This window comes from Protopterus annectens, chromosome 13.part0 (assembly GCF_019279795.1).
Source record: "Protopterus annectens isolate FY-2018-M chromosome 13.part0, PAN1.0, whole genome shotgun sequence".
Classification (NCBI taxonomy): domain Eukaryota; kingdom Metazoa; phylum Chordata; order Ceratodontiformes; family Protopteridae; genus Protopterus; species Protopterus annectens.
The window spans coordinates 1,264,317,268-1,264,341,014 of NC_056747.1; the positions used below are offsets into that span (position 1 = coordinate 1,264,317,268).

General features: G+C 39.7%; 1 protein-coding gene across 4 annotated transcripts in view; it reads right to left on the reverse strand.

Moving 5' to 3' along the window:
* MLLT6 (MLLT6, PHD finger containing) overlaps positions 1–23,747 on the reverse strand; it is a 2,458,880-nt gene that overhangs the window by 1,292,424 nt on the left and 1,142,709 nt on the right. For all 4 annotated transcript variants that reach the window (XM_044055280.1, XM_044055279.1, XM_044055278.1 and 1 more), the window contains exon 6: positions 16,050–16,143. In XM_044055280.1, coding sequence (XP_043911215.1) covers positions 16,050–16,143 — 94 coding nt within the window. The remainder of the gene's footprint in view (positions 1–16,049; positions 16,144–23,747) is intronic.

The window sequence follows — 23,747 nt, forward strand, 5'->3', positions numbered from 1 at the left end:
ATCGACTTTGTGATCAGTGATAAAAGTATGTGGTCTTGCCCATGTTGCTGCAGCACAAATGGTATCAATTGGTAGTCTAGCCAGAAAGGTGGAAGAGGTTGCAATGGCTCTTGTAGAGTGGGCTTTAATTCTATGGGGATGATCTCTGTTTTGAGATTTATAGATGAAGGTTATACAATCTGAAAGTCATTTTGAAAGTGCCACTTTAGAGACTGAAATACCTTTCTTTGTATCTGAAAAAGATATAAATAGCTGGTCAGATTTTCTGAGGTTCTTAGTTTTGTCTAAGTAGAAAAGTAACTGTCTATGCACATCCAGCTGATGTAACATGTATTCTGCCTTATTCCCCTAATCTGGGTAAAAGACTGGTAGCTCTATACACTGATTCAAATTTGACTCTGAACATACTTTTGGCAAAAAGGAAGGGGTTGTTCTTAAGGAGACCCTTTCTCTATGGAAAAGCAAGTAGCGGGCTTTACTGACAAGGCTTGCAGCTCTGACAGTTTTCTAGCAGAGGTAATTGCTATCAAGAGAATAGTTTTCCATGTTAAAAACTTGGATTTGCAAGATGATGCTAGCTCAAAAGGGGGAACAATTAAAAATGAGATAGGACAAAATTTAAGTCCCATGGTGCTGGGGGTCTCTGATAGCTGACCGAAGTAATAAAGTACCTTTAATAAACGCTTTGCATAGCATATGAGACATGACGTTGAGGCCAGATTCACCTATTCGAAAACTAGACATCACTGCTAGTTGTACTCTAGTGGTAGCCATAGCTGCACCCTCATTGAATAATTTTGCTAGGAATTCTAGAATGGAATTAACTGAGGCAGTAAAGGGATCAATGTGGTTATGAGCAGCCCATAATGAGAATCTTTTCCATTTGCTTCTATACATCTTTTTCACTGAAGCCCTATGAGAAGAGATTAAGATGTGTTTAACTGATGAAGAGAGGTTATGCAACCTGTCTATGGTTGGAATTGGAACAGGCAAGCTGTCAATTTGAGGGTCTGAAGGGAAGGGTGGAGCGTTCCTGATGCATGAGTCAAAAGGTCTGGAGAAAAAGGCTGTCAAGGTAGGTTTGCTTTTTTGGTGTAAGGAATGCCATCTGGGATGCTGTGTCTAGGTTTGCTCCCAGGAATATTATTTTTGGGTAGGTACTATTTTGGATTTCTTTTCTTTGATAGTATACCCTAGGGAGGTCAGAAGGTCTTTTACAAAGGCCAGGTGCTTGAGCAGCTTTTCCTGACTGTCTGCCTGGATTAGGCAGTCGTCTAAGTATGGCTAAATTTGTATATTTCTTTGCCTGCAAAAAGCAATGGCGGGAGCCAGACATTTTGTGAATACTCTGGGAGCAGTTGATAAGCCAAATGGAAGCGCAGAGAACTGAAAGTGCAGTGATCCTGCCCTGAAACAGAGATATTTCCTGCATGATTCCCTGAATGGGATGTGTAGGTAGGCGTCTTTTAGGTCTAGGGTGGCTAACCAAGCATCCTTGGAGAGCATAGGTAGTAGTTGTTGGAGGGTGAGCATTTTGAATTTTGGTATCACCAGAAAGGTGTTTAGAATTGCTAGATCGAGGATGGGGTGCCAGGTGCCCTCTTTTCTGGGTACAAGGAAGAGTCTGTTCTGCAGGACCGTGCTCTATTGCCCTCATAGAGAGCAGAGAAATGACTTGCTTTTTGGCTCTGCCCACTGGTTTGGGGGAAGATCTGGGAACCCTTTTGGGGTTGGTAGAGTGTGGAAATAAAATCTGTATCCCTGGGACACTATGCCGAGGACCCAGCAGTCGTTGATAATGGTGACCCAGGTGTTTGCATGGAAGGAGAGTTTTCCTCCTAGGGACAAGTGCAGGTGGGCAGAGGGAGGGGGTGGAAGTAGAAAGTCATTGTGAGTTCTTACCTTGAGTGGGTGGCTTAGCAATTCCTGGTTTTGAAGAGGAGGAACTCCATTGCTTAGATCTCTACATTCCCTGGGGCTGCTGTCTGGGGGGCCTACTTCCCCGGGGTCTGGGCTGAGCTGACCTGGAGGGGGCAGGGAAAGACCAGTGCTTGGAGAGGCAATGTCTACTGAACCTGGGTGGCTGGACCTGTATGAAGTTCTTAACTGTTTGCATAGATTTACCTTTTTCTTCCATCTTTTTTAAGACCTCCTCTGCCTTGGTGCCAAATAAGTTGTCTTTGTGCCAATAATTTGAATTTGGCATGGTCTGGCAAGGGCTATTCCTTAAGCCAAGCATGCCTTTCAAGGGTAGAACCAGTGACTGCTGCCCTGGAAGATGTTTCTAGTGCAACAAAACCACATTGTAAGGTGTGCTTAGTTACTTGACATGCAGAATGCATTAACAATTGTAACTCTTTATTTTCTGCACTGTCTAATGCTTGGGAATCCCTATCTGAGGGGGTGGGATTCTTAGCAGAAGTTGCTTTAATTCCTTTAGGCCCTTGAGAAATAACCTCAGGGTCAGCAGTAGGATTTTTAAAAAGAAATTTATGTGAGTCAGGGACTCTATAGTACCTATCAGGTTTCCTGGGAGCAGGAGGGAGGGTGTCAGGAGTCAAACTAGATTCCATAAAAACATCATCCACAACATCCAGGATGGGATGAATGGCCAGAGGTCTGCGTTCTGGAAGAACTAAGAATTCCCTGAGTCTCTTTTTAGACTGAGGGTAGTCCTGACATTACCATTGGAAATGCTCCCTTAAAGTATGTAGGGTTTCTCAAAAGAAAAGTCTTCGGGTGGAGAGGCTGAAGGAATGGATTCCTCTGCATCAGAATCCTCATAAGCAGAGAGGGGGTGCATGTCTTCATATTCAGATGCATCAGAGCCATTGGACTCCTGTTCAGATAAAACTACTGGGGGCAAATCTCTTTTTCTTTTGGAAGGGGTAGCTTGGCTTCCCATGATCAGCATTATAAGGTCTTCCACCATTTTAAGGATTTGAGATTGAGGCAAGGAAGCAGGTGCCTGAGATTGGGTCATCGGTTTCTTGGGTGTGGTTTGTACCCTGGGCCTTAGAAACTTGGTAGTTTTCGAAAGAAAGGTAGATGCGAAAGAAGTAGTTGGTCTGTGTCGAGAATTGGTAGTGCGAAGTACTTCCTCGGAAGCCGGTGCTTGCTCAGCAGCTCCAGACCCATCCAAGGTGGGGACATCCAGAGGATCCTTAGTCGATGAAGAGTCTTGCAGCATACCGGGCTCCAAAAGGGTCTCGGTAGCGGCCTGTGAATCCACAGAAGTGGGCATCAGGGGCTGTGAAAGCACCTCACTGAGGACTGGAGAACTGACAACTAGCTTAACAGAAGGATCGGTGGTAGGTTTGGACCTGTGCAGTCTGTCTCTGTCTTTACCCTTACTTTTTTAGGAAGATCTGCTGTCAGATGGATTACCGAAGCCATATCGGAATTCGAGGACTGAGAGCGAAAATATCCAGCTACAATAAGGGCCCAATGATGTATATTTCTGGCGTTGAACAAAGCACAAAAGCGAGAGCGGGGGACGTCGTGGTCTGGGCCTAAGCAAGTGATGCAGTAAGAATGAAAGTCTTGGTGTGTTATTTGCTTTCCACAGGCGAGACAATTGTTAACTTTTTCTGACATTGGTTAGAGCAAGAAAAAAGGATCCCCAGTGGGACACTTAGCTTTAGAAGACTTCAACTTCAATTCAGAAAATGAACACTCAGGCAGCGGCCAACTGGCGCTCGTGTGAACTGCTTCTGCTTCTGCTTCAGGCTTCAGGGTCCTCGGCAAGAAAGACTGATATAATGGAGTTGGCTGCCTTACTTTATACTACTGATGACCTGGTGGCAGTCCTGGAGCGACGGCAACCGATGCAGACATACTAAGCCTCTGGTATTCGGGCCGACTGAGGGCTACCCTGGCAGGGATAACCCAAATGAGATGAGTGCAACAGTGAAACACGAAGAACTTCACATACTAAATGGATACATTTGTCCAAGGCCTAAGATATTGCTTATATTGCTTGTTTAGTTCCTACAAGCCCAATGCAGGAATCGGAGCCAGCTCTCCTTACTGATAAAAGCATCTCAACTGGCAATCATGGGTAAAAAGAAGTTATGTACTTACCATAATGTTCCATGTGAGTTGTTCATCTCGCTTTCATTCTTTACTGATGGGTTCGGAGCCGACCTCTCGGCTCCGAGTCGGCCAATTGCAAAGCTTGAGGTCTTCAAAGAGCTCAAGGCCAAGTCCCTATCCCATGATGCACCTAGAGTTACCTCAGATCTTGTTTGCTGTGTATAACAATACTATATGTCATTCTTTCACTTCCAAGAGAAGGTATAGAAGGATTGAGCAACCAGGATGGATCCAACATCTCGGTCATCTAACAGCCCAGGAGGGTGTAGGAGGGAGGGACATAAGAATGAAGGCGAGATGAACAACTCACATGGAATGTTATGGTAAGTACATAACTTCTTTATGTGAAGTTGTTCTATCTCACCATTCATTCTTTACTGATGGGTAGCGTCCCAAGCACCATCAACGTCTGGTGGCTCACGGGAGTATATTTCTCAGGACCGTGGATCCAAAGGAGGCCCTGTCAACTTTGTAAAGAGTGATAAAAGCATGAGGTTTTGACCAAGTGGCTGCTGCACAAATGTCATCAACAGGAAGTCTGGCAGAAAAGGCAGAGGATGTAGAAACAGCTCTGATTGAGTGAGCCTTAATTTTATGCTGTAAAGGCATGTTAGCAGCTGAATAAGTAAAGGTGATACAATCAAATAACCATTTAGAAAGAGTTGTTTTAGCCACTGGTCTACCCTTCCTGGAGTCTGAAAATGAAACAAAAGCTGGTCTGATTTCCTGAAATCTTTTGTTCTATCCAAATAAAATCTGAGCTGTCTGTGAATATCAAGTTTGTACAGCATGTACTCTATAAATTGTTTGAATGGTCGGGGAAGAAAATGAGATAATCTGGTTGAGATTAGTTTCAGTGCAAACTTTGGGCAAGAAAGAGGCGTTTCTTCTACGTGAGACTCTGTCAGCATGGAATATCAAATAAGGAGACTTGATGGATAAAGCCTGAAGCTCTGACACTCTGCGGGCAGAAGTAATAGCCACTAAAAGATAGTTTTCCATGACAGAAATTTGAGGTCACATGAGGAAGCTGGTTCAAATGGTAGAAGAATTATGCGGGAAAGCATAACATTTAGATTCCATGGAGAATAAGGAAATTTCACAGGTGGTCTAATATGAAAGGTCCCTTTGAGAAAGGCTTTGGATAACTTGTGTGACATAATATTCAATCCTTCAAATCCAAGACGAAAGTTACAAATGGCAGCAAGTTGAACATGAACTGTTGCTGCTGCAGCTCCTTTGTTGAAAATCATAGTCAAGAACTCTAAAATGGAGGCCAAAGGGGCTTTGTAAGGATCAATATTGTTTTTAGAGGCCCATATAGAAAATTATTTCCATTTGCTAAGATATAGCTTCCTTGTAGAAGATTTATGAGAGGATAAGAGGATTTGCTTCATCTCCAGGGACTGCAGAGAGGGATGAAGTTCCCCGACGAGTGCGTCATAAGGTCCGGAACTGGGTCCAGAATCCAAGGGTCCTCCAAAAGATGAAGTCGAAGGAAGGGGGACCAAATCTGATGAGGCCAATAGGGAGTTATTAGAATGATGGTCTTTCCCAGGGCTTTTGCTTTTTGTAATACCTTTGGTATCAATGGGATTAGTGGGAATGCATAGAGGAGACCCGGGGGCCAATCATGTACGAGTGCATTCCTTGGGGCTTCTCCCAGAGGGGGAATCAGGACAAAGTAGCTTCTGCATTTTGTGTTCATGTGACTGGCAAAAAGGTCGCAGCAAGGATGGCTCCATCTGTGGAATATCCTGTCCACTATTTCCATCTTGAGGGACCACTCGTGGGGTAACAAGATTGCTCTGCTCAACTTGTCTGCTATCACGCTGGATTTCCCCGGGATGTGTGTTGCCAACAGAAAGTGCTGGGTGGATATAGCCCACTGCCATACTCTGAGGGCCTTGCGACAAAGGGGGTATGACCTAGTTCCTCCTTGTTTGTTCAAATACCAGACCACTGACATGGTGTCTGTCTGAATTGCAATCGTACCCAGAAGAAGAGAGTCCTGAAAGTACTGCAATGCCAAAAGTACTGCTTCATCTCTAGTACATTGATATGCAGATGTGTCTCTTGATCAGTCCATGTGCCTTGGGCTGCCTTTCCCTGAAAATGCCCCCCCACCCCACCCTATCAGGGAAGCGTCCATGGTCACTGTGGCCAGTGGAGTGGGTAGTTAAAATGGGCATCCTATCGTAACATGAAGTGAGGTCAAGCACCACTGAAGATCCTTTTATGCATGAATTCATGATCATTATCATGTGAGACATGGGAAGCTCTTGGTAAGACCATTGAGTGAACAACAGCCAATGTAATATCCGCATGTGCATACAACCTAGCGGTATGGCTAGAATTGCTGCTGCCATCAGGCCTAACAATTTCGGAACTTCTGATGCTGGTGCTTTGTCTTTGGATATCAGAATGCTGACATGCTGATGAAGAAAGAAGAGTCTTTCTATTGGACGTCTTAGTGTGGTGGTGGTGGTGTCCAGTTCTGCTCCGATAAAAACAATATGCTGCGATGGCGACAAGGCAGATTTTTCTGAGTTGATTGTAATGTCCAGTTGATTGCAGAGTGACACAGTGGCCTCCCTGACCTGAATGAGTTGATGCCTGGTGGTGGCGGTAAGGAGCCAATCGTCTAGGTATGGAAACACCTGGAATCCTAAACACCTCAGGTGAGCCATGACCACTACCATGCATTTGGTGAACACTTTGGGGTCTGTAGTGAGGCCAAAGGGCAGGGCTCGAAACTGGTAATGATTGGCTCCCAGCCAGAAGCCCAGATGATCCCTGGATGGCCTGGCCATTTTTGTGTGGTAGTAAACTTCCTTGAGATCTATCGAGCACATCCAATTGTCTTTCCCTAAGAAGGGAAGTATAGACTGAAGAGTGACCATCCGGAACTTCTCTTTCTTTACAGATTTGTTCAGTCTGCTGAGGTCCAATATGGGTCTCCAGTTCCCCGTCTTTTTTGGAACTAAAAAGAATCTTGAGTAAGTTCCGGATCCTGTCTGGTCTGCTGAGACTGGTTGGATGACTCTTTTTCTTAGCAACATTTGGACCTCTGTTGTTGCTTGTTCCCTGCAACTGGGTGGAACATCCGGGATTTTTCTTATGGTTGGAGGGGGTGTGGTGAATGGGATGAAGTATCCTCTGGAAATGATACTTTGTACCCAGCTGTCTTTTGTTATTTTGAGCCAGGCATCTAGGTACAAAGATAAGCGACCCCTGACTGCCTCCAGAGCAGGACAGTTGGGCCTCCTTTCACGGGTGCTGGTAGGGCTTCCCAAAGAAGTGATCTCTTTCACCCTGGTGTTGCGGACCCCCTCTGCTGCGAGGGCGGTGTCTTCCATTATTGCCCCCTCCTCTGCCTCTGGAGGGGATTTCACCACGTGTGTCCTAAAAAGCTCCTTGGGCTTTTTGGAACCACATTTTTTTCTCCCCTTTGACCCTTAGGGTAGGGTCTGGTAGGGGTGGAAAAATGGACCCCGACAGCAGAGTCTTTCCATCCTGCTCACATCTAGTTAAGGTTTCCTTCACTTTAGGCCCAAAAAGGGATGAGCCATCAAAGGGGGTATTCATGAAGGATGACTTGAAGGGCTCCACGAAGGAACACAAGTGCATCCAGGAGTGTCTCCTAAGAGCAACTCATGTACCCACTGCCCTACTCATTCCATCAGCTGCATATGAAATGAGGTGCATGGATGAGTTTACTATAAAATTGAGGGCAGCAAGCTGAGCAGAAACTTTGTTGGTAGCTTCTGCAGCTACTGTACCCTGAAGAGTATCTCCTGGTTCTTTAAGCAGATCTCTTTGTAATCTGGTAAAATGGGTTAAATAGCTGAGTGAACGAAGAGCAAATGTTGCTGAACGAAGCATGCGCTTCTTATATCTATCCATGATCCTGGAGTCTCTGATAGGAGGATGGATAGACAAGGAAGTTTCAGACATTTCCTTTTTGATGGCTGCCACCACCACCATTGCATCAACTGGCACACCTTTTGTCAAGAAAGATTTGTCAAGGGGGGTAGAAATGAACTTATTAGGTCTCCTAGGGACAGGCTCCATAGTATCTGGAGACTCCCACGCCCTTCGTGAGACCAGCTGCATCAGCTCATTGAAGGGCGAAGACACCCAAGAGGTGGAGGGCTGAGACCCGAAAGCCTTCAGGAGAACTTACTTGTCCTCAGTGGGGTTTTTGGACTGCCAGTCACCCCTCTGTCTCAGGATTTCAAGTATCTCAGTGAATGAGATATCTTCAGAGTGGGACCATGGGGACCCTTCTGACTCATTTAAGTCAGTATCAGATGTTAGAGACTCCTGGGGGGAGTGTAGATGTTTCCTCTTACAAACCCTTTTCTTGGGAACCTCATCAGTGGGAGCTTCTCGTGATGTCTCAGAAGAGCAACGGCTACCCAATGGGACTTCCTGAGGCTCTGGGTCTCTACGCTTGGTCAGGATGTGTGAGACAGAAGCAGACACAGGCACTTTAGGGGAAGAGGAAGCCATACCTTAAGGTCAAGGATGTCTTAGGAGACATGACTCTCCTCATGCCATTGAAAGCACCTCTGCCCTGATGTGAGGGAACCAACGGATCCGAGGAAACCGTTGATACCCCCGGCACTGGGACAGTGGGCTCCGAATCAGAGGTAGGAGCCAAGCTCATCCGAGCCGAAGCCCCAAGAGGCAAAGTCGGAACTGACAAGTCAGTCCGACTATCCTCCCTGGACCCGACCAGAGAGTGTCGACTCCTAGAGTCCTCAATCAGCACAGAGGATGTCAGAGTGAACAGAGCCAAAGATACTGGAGCAGGCATCGGCTCCGAATGTTCCACAATCAACAGATATGACTCCTCCAGCTCTGAAGAACCAGCATGGCTCGGAGGAGGAACAGTTTCAGCTGGTGTATGGGTCTTCAGCTCCAAAACCATTTGGGTTGGAGACAATAACATTTTTGCCAAGGCCGGTCCCAATGACAGCTTCTGCACCACATGATCCACATCCAGATCAGAAAGGCTGATAGAGGACCGAGATGAGCGCACCGAAGGTGGTACTGACTGTAATAATGGAGTCTTAGTAGTTTCCGATACCGGTTCCAAGACTGGGGACCGGCTCTGAAAAGAAAGGACTGTCGGTTCCGATGTCAGTAGAGCAGAAGTTGAAGATTTTTTTGATTTCTTTGATTCAGAAGTCTTAGAAGACTTTGAGGACTTGCTGGATCCATCTTGGTCGCTCAAAGCTTCTTGGAAGGATGGTTTTAACAAACCTCTGTCTATTAATTTTCTTTTCTTTTCCTGTTGAACTCTGGAGGAGAAGGAATGGCATATAGAACAGATATCCTGTAAATTCAGGGCTCCCAGACAGTACACACAATTTACATGGCTGTCTGTTACAGACATCTTTTGGCCACATTTGGGGCACTTTTTGAAACCTGACTTAGGATGCTTCTCTTGGTCAACCATCGTAATCTCAGAGAGAAAATTACTGTCACCACAAAAAATTCTTAACAGTGATTATCCACAAAAGCCTTAAATAAAATCAGGCTGAGTCACACACAGACACACACAGAGTAATACTAATGTAAATATTAAAGTGACAGAAAAAGGTCTGTCTAAAACACACAATATGAAATATATAAGCAGACTATTATTTATTTAACATTTATTTTACCAGGATAAGTCCAACTGGACATCATGTGTCCTTTTTCAATGGAGTCCTGGGAAGCTCCAACGAAATAACAGTGTGCATACATGCTTTAGATAACAATAAAACTGGCATACAAGATAAGAGAAACAATGAAGTACAAAAAACAATTATGTGGAAAACACAATGAAAAGAGGATAGCTGCTATAAAACATAACAAACCTTACCTAAGATATTCTAAAGAATAGCTATATCCGACAAAACATACTGTCAACTGCAAAATCTTCAGCAGTAATTATCAAATCCAAGCCTTTTCTAAAAAAAATTTAAGGCTAAACACACCACACAGCAGATAACTATATACTATCTAACTATTTAGTATAAATTGTGACCAAAGGTCACTGACTAAACACACTCTACTAATCAGAAAAAGGTTTTTGAACTAGGCCTAAAAGAAGAGGTCAACTAGAATTTTAAAGCACACTAACGGAAGGGAGGACAATGTAGGTAAACACAGCAAAAAGCTATAAGAGCTTTATAAAGAGGATTACCGGCCTCAGACAGATGCCCTACACAGACCGTCTAAAAAAACACCAGCTTTACTCTCTTGCATATCGCCTACTCAGAGGCGATTTCTGCCTAACATACAAAGCTATGTCAAACCCAGAGCTGTTGGACATGCTCCACTTAAAGAAATCCCAATCCCGCTGAGTTACACGCTCTAGGGACCTAAACCTTGTCACCACAATAAACAGAACATGCTGGAGGGATAGATTCCTGTCCCAGAGCCTTCCCATACTCTGCAACAAACTACCTGTCTATATCAAACAAAGCTCCTCATTAGCACTCTTCAAGAAAAATCTTGATGATTGGATGGGAGATAGGAAATTCACCCCGGGGATCACTTCTGTGGCTCTGCTTGACAGGGGCACAGGAAAATAATTTTCTTGGGTGGGAAAAGCCAGGGTACTGTTTGGCTAGGCTTATATAGGCCCTAGGGCCAATAGCCTAGTACCTACCTATGAACCTATAAAACTACTTAAAACTACCTAAAACTACCTAAATATCAATTTAAGTAAGTTAAGTATGAAAAAAACAGTTTTACTGGCCTGAGCTAATGCAGAACCTCCGATCTGTTGTAGCGGCAAACTAGATCAGAGGTAACTCTAGGTGCATCATGAGATAGGGACTTGGCCTCGAGCTATTTGAAGACCTTGAGCTTTGCAATTGGCCGACAAAGAGCCAAGGGATCGGCTCCGAACCCATCAGTACAGAAGGAACGATGAGATAGAACAACTTCACATCGAAGGATATGATCGCAAGGTATAACCTGAATGATACCAGAACAGTCCTTTCTGAAGCTTTTAGAGATATTCCAAAATCAGTACAGACAACACAAGGAGCAGTTCTGGAAGTAGTTCTAACTCTGAAACTTATGGGCGGTGGTGAGTAGATTCACTTACACAAGCTCTGGTTGCATCAAGAGAACACACAAGGCACATTTCCTGTAAAGACACATTTAAAACAGGACATGTTTACTCAGGGGTTAGAAGGACTAACACACCCTTATTATCTTAATCATGTGGAAAATGCCCTTGGAATGCACACTTTGGAGCCAAACAAAGTACGGCAGGACAAGATAAACAAAGATCTCAGTCTACCAACTTGTTATATATAACCTAGGTAAAGTTAGTCCATCTTGTCTATTGGATGTCCCAAACGGAAAAGTAAGTATGTTAATCCATCCATTTGTGACAGCTAATTTATTAATTCATTCATCATACACTACTGTGAAAATAATGTCCTATATGCTTAGTACCTTGTCATCTCCTCAAGGGTTACCTTTCCATAGCATGTGCCACCGATTACTGCATAGATACCATGCACATTTAATGTTGTAAACTGAATGTTTCTGATCTTTGTAAAATGTTGTTGGTGCTTTTATTTATTACTTTTTTATATAATTAAGTATTTAAATTTATTTCTATAACCCTTGTATAACTGGGAACTACTGTAACTTCTCAGACCTCCACTGAAAATAGAATTCTTGCTCAGTAAAAGTATCCTAGAAAAAATGCAAACACAGAAAGAAACAAACAAATAAGTAAAAACAAACAATAAAAAAACAAACAAGGTACAATAAAGTAAGAATTACAGAATAGAAAGTAATTAGTATTCCAAAACATGTATGTGATTGCAGAAACCAATCAGTTTGCTTGTTGTAAATCCAACATTAGAATGGGAATGAGTCCTGGCATTAGATTAAATACTGGAAATCTATACAACAAAAGCACATCTTTTCATTTTTTGATGCAGCATAACAAAAATAGAAGTAAAATATGGAGATTTCATTTCCACACAGGTACACACAGATTAACAGATAATCTATCCTCCCATGATCTATAAAACTGCTCAGTTATGACAGTAAGCTAATAAAAATGAAAAGAATATCATGAGTCTCATTGTCAGAAGCATCCCTGGAAACAGTCCCATGAACACAGACCCGAAAATATGTTGAAAAAAAGCAGAAGTAGCATTTGTTTAGCACGTTAAGGACTACTAAATATTACAGCTGTGAACTTTCTATATTGAAACGTCTTCTATTTAAAAGCTCTTAATTAGAAGACTTTTTAACACAAAATCCAGCAGCTCTACTGTTTATGAGCCAGTAGCTGTGCTGAGCAAATAGGCATCACAACCACCCAACTACCAGCTAAAGCAAACCATACATTTACAATAATAATAATAATAAATATACAGCAGACCTGAAATCTGCAGGACATTGTTTTGATTATACATAACAGAAAAAATGCAGAACTATGACTTGCTTTTATGCAATGACATTACTTAGAAAAGGTAAGCATTTTTTTCTTAAATAATGTCATTGTATAACAGCAATAGTCCATCACCAGGTATAGATAATGCAGGATTTACCCACAGTCGGCTTTGTTTAATCACTAGGGCATCACTCTTATGCTCAAACCATGCCAACTGTGGATAAATCTTGATTACCCACACCCAATCATGGACTATTCCTAAATTAAATCTGTGAAACTTACATTAGTGTGAGACTGTGCTATATGTTATGTAGACATCTTAACAAGTTTTGGGATTGCAGATTTATGGAACTTCCTTGGACTGCTGTAAGGAAATTGCTGGCCAAAGTTTTAAGAAAGGATTTCACACTGAAATCAAACACTTACCTAGTGGGAACTCCAGACCTAGTTACTAATATAAATTGGCCGGGAAGTGTATTGAAATTAATGAGTGTCATGTGCTGTACCATGTGCAAGAAACAGACAGTTCTCAGGAGTTAATCATCCCAGGTTTTAATGGCTAATTGTGTTATCAAGCCAGATTAGCCGCAGGAATAATTAAATGTCAAGGGAGATTAAATACAGAAAAAACAGCATAATGGAAATTTCTGTTACAGATATGACAAATTAATGAAACTGGAATGTGGGTGACTGAAACCTTATATTATCTGCGTATTATACTAAAATATGATATCATTTTACAATTTATCTTCTTCTTACATTTTTTTAATCCAATTTATTTATTTATTTAATGTTTGATGTTTGATTACTGGGTTAGGTAGCTGATACAAAATGGATCTATTCTGTCCATGTGCCTAGGTCAACGGGAAGTACAGACAAACATGCAGTAGCAAACAATGCTTTGAAACACTGTCATATTGCTCATTGATGAATTTGATACATAATCTAGTTGTATCTTTGGTTTGTTTAATACATTTATTCATTTTCTGATGGCCATTTCATTCTCTTCAGGGCTGCAAAGAAGACACAGCCTATCCCTAAAAGCAACATGCATAAGACACAGATCCAATCCTGGACAAGATGCTAGATGAATGCAAGACACACACACACACACACACACACACACACACACACACACACACACACACACACACACACACACACACACACACACACACACACACACACACACACACACACACACACACACACACAACATGCACCTACGGTCACTTTGGAGGACTGGTAATTCATCTTTCAGTATGACTCTGAATGTGGAAAGACACTGAAGACCCTAAAACCCTAACTGCACAAAGAAGGCAACAAAGGCACCCAAGTCAGAGATAAACCAAAGAGACAAGAGTTGCAAGGCACCAGCATTACCTGTTCTACCACTGTTCTGCCTAGCTTAATTACAATAACATGAATAAGTCTCTGGTCTTGGACCTTGTCTAACAGCACTTAATACACTGCTAGTATTAATGAATTTGCTTAAAGCTAAACCAGTTTGGCTTACTGAATCTTAACTTACTTCCAACAATGTTTTGAAACAGATGCTATATACATATCGATACCTATATCTATGTATCCGTCTATATATATATATATATATATACATACATATATATATATATATATATATATATATATATATATATATATATATATATATATATATACATATATATAGAGAGAGAGAGAAAGAGAGAAAGATGTAAATATATATATATATATATATATATATATATATATATAGATACATCTCTCTCTCTCTCTCTCTCTCTCTCTATATATATATATATATATATATGGCTCCCAGTACCTTTGTGAATGATACTTACTATATTGACACAATTTGATCGACACGAGTGTGAGATCAACAATCCCCAATTAGGGGAATAAACCTTTTTCCCCAGGGACTGTGCAATCTTGGAGTTAGAATATATAATTATCAGGGGGTGTGGGGGGCACACAGAATGATGATTTCCTTGTGTGTGCTTTTTTTTATAAAGTTTTGCATTAACCAAGATTAATTCTTGGTGGTTGTGTAGTAGCGTGTTGCCGTACATAATGTCAATCAATTTGTTTTGACATTATACAAATGAACATAAATGATATTCAATCAATTTAAGTAGAAATATATATGCAGCGAAGAGCAGCAAGAAACAGCGATGAAGCCAAAGGTAATCTCCACAAAAAGTTTATTCAAACACACGACATAAATTTCTCCAAATCCTTCTCTCAGGCTTGAGAGAAGGATTTGGAGAAATATATGTCATGTGTTTGAGAGAAAGACTTGGAGAAATTTATGTTGTGTGTTTGAATAAACTTTTTGTGGAGATTACCTTTGGCTTCATCGCTGTTTCTTGCTGCTCTTCGCTGCCTTGGATTATACTTTTCACTTGGTCTTGGTTTCAAGCTTTTTGCTGTGTTCTAGAAATATATATGCACTACTTTCTACCAAAGAATTTATATCTCTTAAGATTGTACATTACTAGCAATACAGAAAAAAATGGTTGATACATGATTAAGCAATACTTCTCCTACAAATACAACTAAAGAAAAAAAAGTAATAAAACAGCGGCATTGACATAAAAGTAGACAAGTCCACACAAATATCCATCATTACCAAAATCTTCTAAGACAACTGTTTATGCACTACACACTGAAAGCGAAAATACATTTTTTTTGTGTTCTGACTTCCACAATGACAACCAAGAGTCTCTCTCTCTTTCCTTAGTCGGTCCATTCATTACTCCAGGGGTAACAGCCCTAAAGGCTATTTGTTCTGCTGGAGGACAGAGTTAAGCTGGCCAGGAGTAGTAGCATAATCCATGCAGAGTAACATACTCTGCGGTCGACATGCAATGCGTATCAATGAGGGACTCTCACTCATTTTCACAAGTGATACAACACCTCAGGACTGCCCTTCCCCCCTGTAGCAAGTGCTCCTGTGTGGTATTACGTTCTTCATAGAATTCCGCCACATGAATATGTGTCCCAGGCACGCACTCTTATACCCTGCCCCCAAACACAACTCAGTTGTCAGTGTCAATTTTTTCCCCTTTTCCCCCATACCACCTCCAGTAGGCACTGGAGCTGATAATTGTTCCCAGGCTGCCTAGGTTACAGTTAGCACATTATACCTCTATGCCAACAAAGTCAACAACATTGAAAACAAACATTTAAATTCACAGGAACTCCAAACAACATAATATACAAATGAACTTATATAAAATACATAAAATAAATACAACTCAAAATAAAATGTCAAGTTCTACAAGTAGAAAAAAGCAGAAATTATTAACATCACCAGAAATCATAATACATTCAAAAAGTTATGTGGCTTTTCACAAAGACTTTAGGCTGTAATAAATACTATCACACTTGAAAAATATAAATTTGAAATCATATTCCTCTTAATGAATCATACATTCACTCATGGGTCCCTCTCATGAGTAGAGAGTTCATTCCTACCAACACATTCATACTATCTGAGCACAAACGTGGCTCCAAGTGCCTATCTTACCATTTTGCTGAAGTGCGATTTGCAGTAGCCACAGTACTTGACATTATCTGCCTCTAAGCCTTCTTCTTCACATAAAAGCCCGGCCTGCTGGGCACTGGAAGAGAACACATAAAAGGTTAAAATACAGTCATGCTTGTTTTTGTTTTGTTTAACTAGACTCATCCCATGATACCAACAAACTCAGAACTCATTTTCTGTAGTGGACTAACTACTGATATGTCCTTGTTAGCAATATGTTAGCAGTACACAGTTACAATTCGTAGTCTTACAAATGACACATGCTGTACCAGAAACAGTATAATAATGTTTTTGTACATGTTTTGATTTTTCCAATACTGCCTAAAGTCCAGCAGATGTAGCATAACACAGTTTGTGCGCTGGGCTGCTGTACCCACTGTCCAACAAAAGCAGGCAGATTGTAAAGCCCAGAGTCCACTGTCCCAGAGGGGGCTATCCCAGTATAGATAACACTTCACAGGATGCTATAATTGTGACAAAATCCATTCTGTTGGCGAATATTGGGAGTGACTACATGGACTTGTTTGATACTAGACTCAACTCACTGGTTTACTACATTGTGCAAAATGATGAATACATTCTAATAAGAGACTGTTAAATCTTTCCTGAAGCAGCTCTATAGTCATTTTGGTGGTGGTGAGGCTCTATATGCAGGTACAGAGACTAAGCATTGTGTGATGGTTAACAGGGTTTCTTATGAACAAAAAGTACATAAATAAATGACCTCTCCTTCCAAAGTATGCATTGTTTCACACAGCACATTCTCCTCCTGGTTTCATCCATCTTTTAACCATCCATCCATAAATGCACTCTGTTTCCCATTCTGTTCTTCAAGTTTCTTATGCGCTCATCTGTGCTGATATGCTACAGCTCAGAACTTCACTGGTGGCCTTGAAGGAATCACCTTCATATCTCTAAGGTGTCAAACATTATGAACTATGTCACCCATTACGCTCCTGTAAAAGGTATGATGGTGGCAGTCTGATGAGGGTTTGAATCCCACCACTAACAACCAAAGTGGAATGAGAGCGGGAGAGTGAGCAAGGGCTATGGTACTGTAATATATTCCATATCCCACCACTAAATTAAAATCTTTTAATCTAAAATTACTAAATTTGATGGCCACCAGAGATATAGTTTCTCAAGTTACAGCACTAGTGCCAAGCAAATTGCAGTATACAAATGGCACACAAATATAACACACTAAGCAATTCACTGAGTGCATCTTGGCAACAACAGCATGCAATAGATAAGTACTGCTACACCATGTATGGGCCCAGGAATAGGTTCCACACAGATCACCCCACTGAATCTTTGTCCCAGCCACCTCAGGCTACTTTCTCACCACTCTCTCTCTCTCTGTCTCTGTGTTTCACTGCCTTTCAGTGCTTACTTGCCCAAGGTAGTAACTATTTTAAACAAACTCTTAGACACACACACAAATACATGCACACACTCATTGTCAGGGAAGGATAGTAATATTTTCAAACAAGATTGCCTTTTGTCCTGGCTTATGGTAGTAAACTGTCAGCACCCTATATTATCAGGCTGGCCAAAGCAGGTGGATGCCAACAGCTTCTCGACGGTTAGCAATAAATACACTCTTACAAATTAATACATACATAAATAGATGAGCAGTCACACACTTTTTAAAATGTGACTAAATAATATACTTCACTTAGGAAAGAATGAGTTAAGCAATGAACCCAACAGTTAAATATACAAACAGATATAAAACTGCACATGGAAACAGAAAGTCATTTTAACAAATAGAAAACAATGAAGAAAAACATCTAACCACGGGTATCTTTTCTTTTGCTATTTCTTTTGTAAAAGAATTACTGAATCTTAAGCTTAACTAGTGCTGAACACACACAGGTCCATGCTTCAGGGTAGTTCTTCTCTTTGTTTGTTCTGTTCAATCAGCTGTGTGGTTTACATCTTTTTCATTCAGAAACACACACAGGCAATTAAGCAGGATTTCACATTTACATACTGGTGAGCCTGTTACAGGTTCTTCCCCAGTTATCGCCTTAAAAGAATTGCCTAATTATTGTTTTACAGCTCTGCCTTTCTTGTCTATGCACAGAGCAGATCAATCACAGTTTGCTTTACATACATGTCACACATTTCACATCCTACATATAACTCTATGTTTCCTGCATGTTTTCCAGCAGAAGGAAGTTCCAAAGCTTATATATACTTTTTCTTTTTTTGACATCCATAAAAAGGGATGCAGCTTTAAACAGTTTCCAAACAGTATTGCTGATTAATTTACCTACTGCAGGATTTACAACACTTAACTGCAACTCACATATCTATTTCATTTTGATTCAGAAAACTGTAGCATATTTATGTATAAACCTCACAGTTATCCAAAATCTTCCATACTACAAGAAGATGTCAAGTTTCCACATCGACAATGAAAAGAAAAATGTACAACAATTTATGATGCCTGTAAGGTACAAAAATGAGCACTGCTGCTTCTGCTGCAACACAAGTAAAGGACAAATAGCGCTAACGTCTGTTATCTGGACAAACTACAACACAGTACTTTAAACAGCAAGTGTGTTCTCTGATATCACATCCTGGACAGTACCAGAAGTCATCAAACTTATTACAGAAGTACTACAAAGTGACCCAAAATGCACTCTTATCAGTGTTACATTTAGAGTGTCTTGCTATGACACATCCTTCATATTGTTTAATTATGCAGTTAATACATAAAACAGAGTGATGTTTCACAGATATTATTATAACTTCACAGTATAAGATCCAATAAATGATGCCAGACAAAGACATAAGACATGAACTAGTATTAATATTAGTATTAACACTTTTATTAACAACTGGATTTATAAAATATCTGCCATATTTTTTTTTTACTGAAGATATATTTGGGAACATAATGATTTTTATCCAGATGAAATGCACGTTTCTTTCATTTTTTTTTTTTAATTTGCTTATGTTTACCTCATAAGACTGGACAGACCCTCACCCTTTATATCTATACAAATCCCAAGCTTCTTCCCTGTTCCTGTCTTGCACTACCTTATAAGGGTGTAAGGGTGTCTGACCCATCAGTCATTTTTTACAGATAATGAGGTATTTTACTCTGGGATGCACACATGAATCTCACATTTTTTCAGTCTGCGTGTCGATATTTAATTAGTCTTCTCATGCAATAGCTTGTTCTGGCACCACGCATTATGCATGACTTTAAAAGCCATCACTGTTACTTCTTAAAAACATTTGTCTTTTTACGCATTTAAGCAAAAATCCCAACAATATTTCTTGTAGCAAGAAACATCCCTAATGTAGAGGCAACTCAGCTGTCCAGTATGTGATCAATCGAAGACATCTTCTCAAAATATGAGCTAAAGTGATGTTTTCCTTACAGTGATGTTTTCCTCACGATCTATGAAATCACACTCTTTGCTTTGTAGACTTTCTTTGTACTTTCAGTTTTTTTAATTTTTGAACTCCTCCATTAATATTGAAAACAATATATGCATTATGTTAATATTTTCCAACCAGTCTTACACTACTTTTAGGCAATTAAATTGAAAGACTACACAACTTCAGGATGACTAATCTCTAACCTGTGACAATCAACATATACCAAGTCTAGAGAAATTTATAGGATAACATGGATACCATTACGTTGTACAGTGCACTAACTGGGACAAATTTCCATCATTCAGTTTTCATTAATGACATACTTTAAAAAGAAACACCTTAAACCACTATCAAATCAGAGATTAACATCAAATAACTGGTCAAACTCAGCTATTAGAAAGACCAGTTATACAATACAAAGTTGTATTTATTTAAAGAAGTTGGCCTATTAATTATTATAATTATTATAATCATTCTATATACAAGGATGAAAAATCTGTAATATTCTACACTGTTCTAATCAACCAAATGGAGAAACATAATAGTAAATAAAGTAACGTGGGCATTCAAAATAAAGCATAGATACAGCTTGGATGTTTTTACTTTTCTATACATTTAATGCACCTGCATAAGGTGCAACCAGTTGTACTGTACATCTTTATGCTGCTGTCATAGTATCTAGCATACAACTTCCTTAGTCACTGAAGTCTTTCTAGCAATGCAGTCCTCCCTTTGCATGAACTGATCCATTACATCAATTACATCTTCCACTGTTAGTCACCACTGACTTCCTTTTCTTTGTTACAGCTTTCTTTACTATTGTCATTAATACAAATAATATAGCCTGCTAATATACATATATTTTAAACAGTTATCATGTTCTAACAACATTAACATCTTTGCAGCTCTATATTCTTCTGCCGCACCCCTATCAGCTACTGACACACATCTTCCTTAAAAGTATTAAAGCTAGATCCCATGAACAGAAAGCCCCTTCTTCGCATCTCGAGCATTGAGTGTCACCCTTTGTAAACATCCGTGTCAACCTTTTGGGAGATAACAAATATTTGCACAAACTCTTCCAAACAAACATTCTAAATCTTCTAGATCTGATGACACATTGTGATAACAAATAGATCAATTTCCAAGTCACATTATCTATACTTGCATTTAACACAGTACTTCACACTTGTCTTATTTTAAAAACAAACCCTTTACTCAGTTCCTGCAAAGCTCTTCATCATCTGCTGGTGGGACCTTTCACTACAGGATAATGGATTCCAGCAATGACATCACAACTAACAGTGTAGTGTCAACCAACTCTGTCACACCCATGACCCACACTGTGCTCACTAACCCTTTATCTTCTATTCTACAAGGATTAGGAAAACCAAATAACTTCTGAACCTGCAGCCATGTGCCTCATTTTAAATCTAACCACAGCTGCTTCTAAACAAACAAATTATTTCCAAATATTTAAACACAGTTCTCCCCGTGTTCTTAAATTATTCTCACCAAAATGTATCAACAAATTTATTCAGGAAGTTATTTCCAACACTCCTAAATATTCTGCAAAGTCCAGAACATTTATCACATAAGGACAATCGAGTTCTCTACCATAGTATAACCAAAAAGATATCCTACCACTCAAATCTGAATTAGTACTACTTAATCCTTAATAATATTTTCCACTTCATTTCACATACACACATACTCAGTATAAATATAACATTCAACTGTACTGAAAAAAAATACAGAAAAGAGTCTGGGACATTACGTCCTTCCAACTTCTTATGCCAATACAAGTTCCTCCCAAGACAGTCGAGGTTTCCGTCCATCACATAAAATGCTGCATTGTATTTTATCTCAACTTTTAAGAAACTTCTTGGGATATTTCTAAGAAATGCCCAATATACATGCAACAAAAGAAGCAACACAAAACACTGCAAAGACTGGGCCTTTTGATCTAGCACAAACTCAAAAACCATTTCCCACCTTTAAAAATCCCCTTTAGATCTATATTTTTTAAATTTCACATAAGTCTTAATAGAATCCTCAGGAGTACTATGTAACAACATGGCCCACCTGTCATAGATAAGTATTTTCAGTTTTCAAAGCTCAGAAGATAGAAAGTTCAGTGCTACCACCTTTGCCTTTGTTTTAGTTACTTTATAAAGATGAGGCACATCATGCTCTGGTTTTGTCAGCAAAAAATATTTTTACCTCCTCTTAACCCATCTGATTTCCTCTCTAACAAAACATCTAACTGTTGCTACCACAGGCTCTAAATAGAGGAGAAATAAAATCATTAATAATGAATATTCATGTCTTGTCCCTCTCAATAACCCAAAAGGCAATGACAACTGTGCATGAATTCCCCCTCTTGCTGTTGATGACATGTAAATAGCCATAATCAAGTCAACAAAATGCTGTGTGAGTCCAAATACCAGGAGTCCCTGTAATAAACCTTACTACACTGCCTTGTCAAATGCTTCCTCAGGATCCAAACTTACTATCACCAGACCTTTTTGTTCTACTTGTACTATCTTCATCAGCATCCCCAATGGCCTGCCTACCCCACATAGATGATTCTCTATTATCTGTTGTACATACCAACCAGTAACCAACAAATAAAACAAACTCTCTGAAAAAAGTAGCAAAAAGAGGGAAAATTCCACCAATTCCACTTTATTCACCAGTAACCAATGGACTGAGCACTTTCATAAGCTTGTAACACAACTTCATCAGAATCTAAGTTACATCTAAAAAAATCTGTTTATCCTAGGATTCAGTCAATTATTTACCCACCCTAATTAACCCTTAAAGACTCAGTTAAATAACATATATTGTGTTTGCTCCACATACCAACAACAAATAAATTCTTGAAACAATATTGAGTTAATATATTAAACAAATTTTAAATAAACACTTAAAATACACTAACAGTATAAATATAATAAGTGCCTAAAAACGTTTGTATGTAAAATATATATCACGTTTAAACATAATATGATTTGAGTCTAAGCACACTAGCTATCGAAATAGACCCATTCAAGCCAGGGGGAACTGTGGCATTTAACCTTAGTTGCCAAAGAAACTCCTTATACTCAATAAGATGGCCCCATGGTCCCCCCACCCCCAATATTGCTTGAAAACTGTATCAAGCCCAAAAAATAAAAAAACTGTGGTCAGGAAAATTCTTCAAATGACAATAGAGGGAATTACTAACTTTTTCATTTTAAATGTTCGTAAATCTCTCTCTGAATTGACGGACAGTTTTTCCAACATACAAACTTGGGCATTTTTGACACAATGCTAGATAAACTACGCCCACTGTCTTTACAATTAAAGTGAAAGGAACTTTTAATATTAAACCTATTAACAGTAACAGTGTCAGTTTCTAATAACCAAACACACTGGCTACAACTTCCACATTTAAAAGTACCCCACTTCTTGTGGCTCAAAAAATCCAAACACTTGTCATCCACTTCCAACACGTTTTTTTAAACATCTAGCCCTTCTAGTTACAAACCTAAAAACGTTAGTAAAAATCTAATGTGCTTAGACTCAAATCATATTATGTTTAAACATGACATATATTTTACATACAAAAGTTTTTAGACACATTATATTTATACTGTTAGTGTATTTTAATAGTGTTTATTTAAAAAATGTTTAGTATATTAACTCAATATTGTTTCAAGAATTTATTTGTTGTTGGTATGTGAAGCAAACACAATATATGTTATTTAAATTAATTTTTTACTGAGTCTTTAAGGGTTAATTAGGGTGGGTGTTTAATTAAATCATTGACTGAATCCTAGGGTATTTAAACAGATTTTTTTAGATGTAACTTGGATTCTGATGAAGTTGTGTTACAAGCTTATGAAAGCGCTCAGTCCGTTGGTTACTGGTGAATAAAGTGGAATTGGTGGAATTTTCCCTCTTTTTTGCTGTTTTTTTCAGAAGGTTTGTTTTATCTGTTGTACATAACAAGTAAACTTACTATAACAGACATAACTTTTAATCAGGATTCAAAATAGAAACATGTCAGTAAGAAGACAGACTGACATCCTTATCATCCTTTGGTATAACTGACACTACTGACTGCTTCCAAAAAGGGGGGACCTCCATAGTCTCTAAAACCAAGTTAAACAATGTAATCTATTTAGCAGTTTGTATGTGAAGGTATTACGTCTAGATCCAGGGATGTAACTGTTACACTGTACTCGGGTTCATTAGGCTGACCATTTAGTATGTGGGTATGTACATGTACAAACA